Below are 9009 nucleotides of genomic sequence, written 5' to 3'. Positions count from 1 at the left end.
CATAAGAATCGAAATATTCTACCCTATTGCCACTTAAATACAGACAAACCCAATGAGATCCCGGTTTATAGTGGGGATCTAAATTGATCACAATGGCTTTTTGGTTAGAAATTAAATGATCTGGTATTAGATCAACAGGGTAGACACCCCCAAAAGAGGAGCCTAAATCTCTGGATAAAACGTTTTTCAATTGATCTGTGTCCATTGTTTTTTTTAATAGTCAACACTGACTTCTCTCTGTTTGTTGATTTCCAACAAGTTATCAAATTCAGCATACACCAAACAATTGAGGGTTGTTGCCGTGTTTTGTGAAAATTGAACTTCGATTCTCAAATTTCCCGTTTCAATGAGATGAAATTTGTCCAGCTGCGCCTCCTGATCTTTGGTGAAGTCTACGCACCACAGGGTGTAACCGTCTTTATATTCTTCGAAACTGATGTCAGGAGCCCAATCTTCTCCAAATTTACCTAAAGCTTGATATAAACTCAGATAGGATCGGAGATACAAATCGTTAGCGAAATCCGGTTCGAAGGGTCTGGTAGTTATGGTTTCCCCGTTAATGCTCACGTCTAACTTTTTGACATTGGCATTCTTGAAATTGAAGGGATTTTTAGTGAGATCGCCATTGAAAGCAGCATTTTCTACAAATCCCAAAACGATTCTTTTCGGCATCTGACCCTGAAACAGGTGATCGGTGATTTTGGATTGAGTTCCTTGTGGAATGGTAAAGGTTTTGACCTCCACTCGTCTCAAGGGAAATTTAGCCGTTTCGGAATTTAATCTTTCGTTGATGGCATTGAGTACCGTAGCCGTAGGTTTGACTTTTCTCACCCACAGTAACATGCTCAGAATGCTGATTTTCCCTGTGTTTCCTGCATGAGCCATCAGGTGAAAGGCAGGTTTGGCTCGATTGAATCTCAATCGAATGTCTACTCCATTGGGAATAAATCTGTCCTGTTCAAAGAGATCTACGTAAAGTCGGTCAATTAAAGTAATCTTTTTACTGTTTTCTATCGCATCGCGGCGTTTTCTCAGACCTTCATTCTCGCCATCGGCGGGTAGGGGAAACCCCAGCTGAGCGGCATTTATTGTTACTTTGTCATCTACCACATTAAATTGAGTTTTGGTCTGGGTGGGTGCAATGGTTAAGGCATCATCCATATGACCTGCTGTGTCTTTTTCCCACAAACTACATGCTTTCATTTGAGTTTCTAAAGTTTTGGGTCGATAGGAGAGTAATTTCTCCAGGTAAGCTTTGTAAGGATAAGTATCCGTTCCTGGACTGATGATTTTACCATTCAGAGTGACATCGATTTTCGAGAATAAAGAGTGTATAATGTTATTGACCGGAGTGACACTAGTGTTAGCTCCTGTCAAGGCAGTGCCATCATCTTTAGTGAATTTGCAGACAATCTGAACATAAGTCTGAGAAAGATCAATGTATTCATCTCCTTGTCCTTGTATGTCGAATTCAATGGGTGCTGTTTCCGATTGGAGAGTACTGGAGATGGGATAGTATTCCATCCATTTGGATTCTTCTAGGGCTATATTGGTGGGGGGAACTTGAAACAATTCCAAATTCTCCATCCCACACATGCATGACTCTCGGTGCATCATTTTTGATGTTGTTTTGATGTGTAGCTTTTGAATTAATAAATCAAACTGAGAAGAAAGAGAGAACTGACTGGCTTTTTATAGGGATCAGTCAAAGATGTCAATGGTCCTTGCTTTTTTACCTGTCCCCAACTTAATAGTTCTTTTTCTTTTTCTAATATTACTACTACTACTACCACTAATACCCCCTGTTTTGGGGCCTCCTCTAGCCAAAATTTGGGGGGTCCTTTTGGGGGTCCTTTTAGCCACCGTTGGGGTTCCTAAAAGTTTCTCTTCCATGGACATTCCTGTTTTCTGCAATCCTTCCTGACCTCTCTTCACTACGGATTCTTTTAGGGATTTTCCCTTTAGTGCATCTATACCCACTTTGGTGGCACTGTGAATGGCCTGCCTTGTTCCTTCTTTGACTAATTCTTCAGCTCCTCTTTTAAGTCCTTGTTTAATTCCTCTTCTAAGTAAAACTCGTCCCCCCCTTCTCAATAATGGACCAACGACTTGTTTAGCCCCCAATTTAATTAAGTCAGTGGCCACCCCTCTTCCTCTTTGTTTTTTCCTTCTTTTCCTTCCTCTTCCTCTTTGCGCTCCCAAATATTTGTTCACGTTAGCATCAATAGCGGTAGCTACTTTATTCTTAATCATGGGTAATACTTTGCCTCTGAGTATATCGCCAACAATAGGGGCTCTGAAAGCCGGAACGTTTCTCATTAATTGTCTTTCTACTTGAGGAATTGCAAAGGCTTTAAGTTTTTGACTAGTTCCTCTTCTCAATGAATCCATAAAGCCTAATCTATTATGATATCTATCTAGGGCAGCCTTTTTCACCACATCGTACCCTCCTTTCATTACATCGGTAAATATGCCTCTTCCTCTCTGTTTATTGATTAATCCTCCTAATAAATCTCCAAAAACGGGACCTAAGGCACCGCTAAGTAAGGGACCCCCTATTTTTAGAAGGGCTCCGACGGGTATCCCTCTTCCTCTTTGTTTTTTGATTAATCCTCCCACTAAATCTCCAACAACGGGGGCCAAAACACCGCTAAGTAAGGGACCCCCTATTTTTAGAAGGGCTCCGACGGGTATCCCAAATCCTTTTTGGCGTAATACCCCCTGATGGTAACCTCCCCCGAATCCCCTTTGTCGTAATAATCCCTGATGATAAGCCATGACTAACTGACAAAAAGTTTTAGTGAATCTTGTTTTTATATGTTTTAAGGTCTGCTTCTATATCTCCTAGTCCTTCTTGCTCTAATTCTCCTTCCTCTTCCCAACTGAGAGGCTATTCCGCCTACGATGGGTCCGAGAGCTGCTGCTGCTAAGGGAAGCAAAGGAAAAATTCCTCCTTTCTGTCCCCTGCGGCGTCGTCGTCGTCGAATGTGACCGTAGGCCATGATTGTCAATAATGATAAAAAGAATGTAACTTGTAGGGTATTTATAGCTTGTTCTAAATTTTCTTGAAACATTCCATACACCAAGAGAAAATCAGAACGGCTGCTAGTACACTCAGGCAAATAATGACCCAGATTTCCATTTTAGTAGGCTTTTCGGAAATGAAGTTTTGCCACTGTTTTTCCCCTTAAAAATGGATACAACTCTCCTAAATTATTTCTGATATGGATCCCAATCGTGTCAAAATGCTTTTTGCTCAATTTCAAATATTCGGCTCTCACAGGTTCCCATTTTGCCTGCGTTTGATCCTGACTGCCAGAAGTCACGGGGACGACTCTCAACAATTTCAAAGCATTAGAACCTACCATCTGAGGTTCTATGATGTCACAGTACACGTACATCTGTTTCAAATTCTCGAACAAATCAATGTTATTGGGAGCAAGATAATTAACATTGATATATTTGGTCATGTTTTGGTCGACTTGAAAAGAAGCTTTTGTCCCAAGCGATTGGAGGCCCTTGGTTAAGAGCCATTTAGTCATATCCTCCTCCTTTAGTAAAAAAAAAGCTTTTTCCCCAAACCCCATTTTTAAGGCTAGGGGTATGGGAAAACGGATGCAAAAGGGGTGGTTTCGACGCAATACATTTCCGTTGTATTGATATTCGATTCGATCGAATTTATCATGGTACACTAATTGCATGTTATTTTTCTCGTTGGGGCTTTTACTCAAGACTGTCCAGAGGGCCCCAAGTGTTAATCGGAGACCCTCGTTGATTTCAGAGATTAGGGCCTTGGGATGAACGTAAGGACCCGGTTGAAACTGAATTCTCCAAATATCCATTTCTAAAGTAGGCGGGACTTCTTTGTTCTCTTCTGTTTGTCTATAATTATAAGCATAGTAGGAATAGTTCCAGGACACCAAAGTTTCACAATCCGCAAGAAATGTGCTTTCTAATTTAGTCTTTTGAAAACGATTGGTTTTAAAAAGATTAGGATCACCTAAATGATCGCTATATTCTTTAGTGATTAAAATGTCAAAATAGGCTTCCTCATCTGAAATGTTTTGAACATCCGTTCCATACATCATTTCAGTAAGAGCCACTTCCCATTCTCCATCGTCTAAGTTCAACTGATTGGGTAATAGGGTTTTATAATCGGACAACTTATTGTCAGGAAAAAACTGGATTGAGCCATCACTAGGTAAAGTCATGTAAAAACCTTCACTCCGCGCCATCGTGACTTTAAATGAATCTTTCGAAAAAAGACATGAGCTTTTATAAAGTGAACAATTTTTATTTTTGAAACAAAAAAATGAACAATAAAAACAGGTGCAAAATACATCAAGTTCAATGAAAAAAGTCAAATTTTTTACGATTCAACAAAGGTAATCAATTTAGCAGTGGCATTTTTTCCTCATCTTCAATTTCCTTTTGGAATGAGCTTGGATTGTTTGCTTTCAGGATTGCTCTCTTCAAGATATTCATCGTCTAACTCGGTGCGTATTATTGGTTTCTTAGAGCTGCTCGGTCTTTCCATCTCCTCTTCAATTTCCCATGTGTCATGATCTCGGTTCAATCCTTCAAGGAAATCATTAAGCTCAAAAGGAGGTAATTTTTTCATGTCGATGCGCTTCCTCATGTAGAGATATTTGATGGGGCAACAACAGTCCACATAGTCGTACCCTTTCCTTTCAAAATCTCTAAAATTCGTCAAGGTCTTCCTCAGACTTTTCCCCCATTTCGATTCATGCATGGTCCACAAATGTTCATCCCGGTAGAAACAGGCTTTGACTTTATATTTATATTCGTCATAACCGCATTTTCCCAAAATCAGAAACCGTTTTGGTACCTCGATTCTCTTGTAGAGGTAAGGTGTTGGTGGGTTATCTCCCTTTTCATATTTGAAGTCTTTTTCATATTTGTACATGAAGTGTTTAAGTCATGCTTTTCTAGAAGTCATCCAATTCCCCTTTGGTGAAGGAGGGCCTGGATTTTTATCGCAGTTTGGATCTACGAGCTTCCAACGATATTCACAGCTTTCTACCATTGTCAGAATTGAATGTCCATCCCCTGATGATCTCCTTTTTTATAAAGAATATGACGTCACTGGTAATTTTCAGAAAAAAATCCCCCCAAAAAATCCCCCTTTTGGAAAATCCCTATGACGTCATGGGTTTTCCCAGTGTACTTGGAAATTTTTTTTATCCACCCTCTGATTTGGATTTTGGAAGACTGGGACTAGGCATGATATAACCCACAATTGAGCTGAGAATGACCATCCAAAAATCACGATTATTATCGTGAATAGACAACATGACAATAGAAGCAATAAATAAAGTAATAGAAACGAGTAATTGAGCAAAAAAAATAATTTCTGCTCTAGGTAATCGTTCCCCACATAGATTCCAATGTTCTATTTTGTGGGAGGAATGATGAGATCCGAGCGGGGAATCCATGAATCGAAAGTAGAAGGGTAACCTTTCCAGGAAACTTTCACCTCCTGAATGATCTTTTTCCCCACACGTCTTTTTTTATATCCCAAAATTTCTTCCACTTCATAGACGTCATCTCTTTTAATCACTTTTTGTAATTCAGACTCGTAAAAAGTTCCTTCTAATTCTTCTCCGTTATAATCCTCGACCTTATATCGGTAAGGTGAAGAGCCTTTTACTAAGTGGGATATGGTAAATAACTCCCTTGTCCAGTTAGGTAAATAGCCTTTTTCAAAAGTACGTTTTGCTTTACTAATCCTCACTCTATCCCCTTCCTTAAATTTAGGACTGATGAGATTCGTCTTTTTTTGATAAAGAGTCTTCCACACTTCTAAAACATTAGAAGGATTCACTTCTGCAGGGGTTCGTTTGATACTGCGATGATAGCTGTGATTGTAGGCGTAGACTAAATCGGGTAAAATGTCCACGTAACGTCTGGTTTTATTTTTAGTGAAATATCTCCACATTCTTGCTTTCAAAGTACGTTGAAATCGTTCCACAATACTAGCTTTGGTTTCTGCATTTCGAGTAGTAAAGAAATGAATGTGCTTGAACGCCCCTAAAAATTCTTTATTTGTAAATTCCTTTCCCTGGTCGGACTGAATCCGAACGGGTTGCCGACCATCCAGTTTGATAATCCCTTTCAGACCTCTAATCATTTCCTTCCCTGTTTTCTGTTTTAAGGGCACCACCCAGGCATATTTAGAAAGAACATCGATAGCACACAATAAAAAGGTATTTCCATCATTCTCTTTTTTCAATGGGGACACATCTGCCAAATCTAATTGCCATTGCTCGTCTATATCGGTAACTCTGGTTCCTTCTCGTTTAAATTTCATTTGAATGGGTTTATGCAGAGTATAAGTGTCTTGTTCCTTCAGCCAATTTCTAATTTGAGATAGTGAAACGGAATGTCCCTTTGCACGTAATTGACGATATAAAGACTGGACTCCTCCATATCCAGTTTTAGGATTGTAATAAAATTCTGCTAAAATCTCTGGTAACACCTTTTTCTTCATCTCTTTAATATAGACCAATCTAGAATAGCGTTTTTAGCCCTTTTGGTTGTCTTTGGAGTTAAAGCAAAAGAAGAACCTTGAGGTGTGTTAAAACTTGAGGCATCCTGAAACCCGGTATCGTCGTCATCATCATATTCAGTCAACATCGGTCTGGGAGTACTGATTTTTCCTGGCTTTTCCATAGCTTTTATAATGTTTGGATTCTGCACATAATCTTTGGGAACATTCGTTTCTTTTAAGGCTTGGGCAAATTCGTTTGTTCCAGCAGGTGTGGGGAAGCCTTTACGAGATTTAGTTTTTAAAGTATTAGAGACTAGATCCACAATGTTAGACTCAGGAATGGGTTTTCCACGGTAACTGATTTCTCCATCCTTATTCCATTTTATGACTTTAGATTTCTTAAGATGGTCTAGGATAAGACCTGCTTTCTTTTGCATTCGGTTACTCACACTTTTTACGACATTTTCTTCTACTTCAGAGGTTTCACTTGCATCTGGTACTGTTTCTGATTCGGCAGTTTGTTCAATAGAGGAAGGAGGCGCAGAAATTGTTTTACCTTCATTACGAGCTTGGCCCAGAAATTTTCTGTAGCGGAATAATTGATGAGCATAAAGAGCAGCTTTTTCTTCTCGAGTCTGAATTTTATCTAAGTCATATCCTAATCCCAGGGTCGATTGAAATTCAGGAAACTTAGGTAGTTTACCTTTCAATTCTATTAACATTGTCTCGGGAACTAACACCATTTTACGACTCATTTTCCTAAGAGCTGATTTAATACAATTTTAAGAACAGATCCTCCCTTCTGTTTCACTAATGCAGCTCTTCTTTTCTTAGTAGACTGAGGCTTCACTAGCTTTCTCAAGATGTGTTTCTTAGGAGCTAGTTGTTGCTTCTGAGAGGGGGATAGAGGAATGTTTCCTTTTAATAGATTGTACACAATTTCACAAATGGTGTGAATACAATTGTTACTGCAGTGTTTCAATACTTGATTTTTCAATACGGGAGTAGTTTCAGGAGAGAGTAACAGCTTTAATACGGGCATGTGGGGCTTCAGTCTACATTCACAAGAATTATTCTTTTTTCTCTCCTTTTTCTCCTTTTTCACCCCCTTCTTTCCTTTCATCTCCTTTCTATTCTTTATATCAGAAGCCATCCTCAAAAACTGATAAAAAATCCATCGATGATTGTCTTTTATAGGACCATCAAAAAACCTCACTCTATCACTTATTTTGGACCCACGGTACAGCTACTGGGTGATATCTTCGTGTATGTTTTTCGAATTCACTTTTAAGTCTAAAAGCCATGTGACAGTCGGGGCAATAATAGTTTAACTTAGGTTTCTTGAAACCTAAAGTAAAGTTGGAAATGTCAGGTACAGGAACTATTTTTCTTTTAGTGAGACTTTTGGATTGACTTTCAATCCAAGCTGGGTTATGAGCCGTAGCCATGTGACGGTCGTAATTCTCTTTTAGTCTAAAGCCAACTCCATCATGAGGACAGAAATATTTCAGATTTGGTGAATCCATGGGAGACTTTTTAGACTGTTTCTTTAACTTCAAGGGTAGTCTGGGGGTAGAGGGTGACTGAATAGGGGAATCATCAATCTCAATAACATCATCAAACAAAGGGGGAGGATGAGTGGCTTTGATGGGAGTAGAAGTCATGACATTATCTGAAGTTCGGGCGGCTCCTATGGGGCCCTGCATGGCTCTATCCATCTTCTGGATAGCCTTAGCGCTGAGTATGGGAAAGGTTGGGGCATCTTCCTCAGCATAGGGAAGAGTGGCATCTAAATCTCCTTGATTTTTCTGATTTCGATCTTGACGATACAAGTCTACTTGCTCCTGAACCCAATCAGGCAAATCTTTTCTAAGGGAAGGGGTCTTCACGAAATCTTTCTTGCTTAACTTCTTTGTGATGGCTTTCTTGGATTTACTCTTTCTAGGCTTTGCGATTTTTTCTTTCTTCATATTCCATTTCAATAAATTACGAATGATGACCCCTCCTAAAAAACCAGCTCCACCTCTTTTCAATACGGCCTTCAATCTGTTATCTTCGTTGACTTTTTTGTCAGCAATCACTTTCAAATCCTCCCGGTGTTTTTCAATAAACCGTTGAGTCTGCTTGTCGACAGGAATGGATCCTTTCAGTAAATTGTTAGCCCCGATCAGAAACCATTTCATTAAGGTTTTACGACTTAATTCGATGATTTCCTGCCTTTTCTCTGGATTTTTCTCTCCATATAACAGTTTCAACAGTCTCAAAATTTTGTTTTGTCCTGCCATGATGATTTTAACTCAAATGAAGGTAACTCTTAGTGTATTCATTATTTATATTCTCGAGGCATATAGACACTCAGGGTATCAAACATTTGACTCCTTAACCTCAGTTCATCTGGAGTTTGTGGACTGAGATCTACAAGTAGATAACCATGAGGAATGCTAGTAGCATCTGAATAAGCAGACAATAAATGAGGCATCCCTAATTGCCGACTCAAC

General features: G+C 39.3%; 1 protein-coding gene across 1 annotated transcript; it reads right to left on the bottom strand.

The window, feature by feature from the left end:
- Positions 1–213: 213 nt before the first annotated feature.
- LOC136276130 (uncharacterized protein F54H12.2-like) lies at positions 214–1617 on the bottom strand. The gene has a single exon (XM_066087201.1). It carries the CDS (start codon positions 1615–1617, stop codon positions 214–216), a length of 1404 nt encoding a protein of 467 aa, XP_065943273.1.
- Positions 1618–9009: the final 7392 nt, after the last annotated feature.

The sequence above is a fragment of the Magallana gigas genome, chromosome 1, assembly GCF_963853765.1.
Source record: "Magallana gigas chromosome 1, xbMagGiga1.1, whole genome shotgun sequence".
In the NCBI taxonomy this organism is placed as follows: domain Eukaryota; kingdom Metazoa; phylum Mollusca; class Bivalvia; order Ostreida; family Ostreidae; genus Magallana; species Magallana gigas.
Note: the sequence above shows the minus strand (reverse complement) of the source record. Positions and strands in the feature narration are given on the sequence as shown.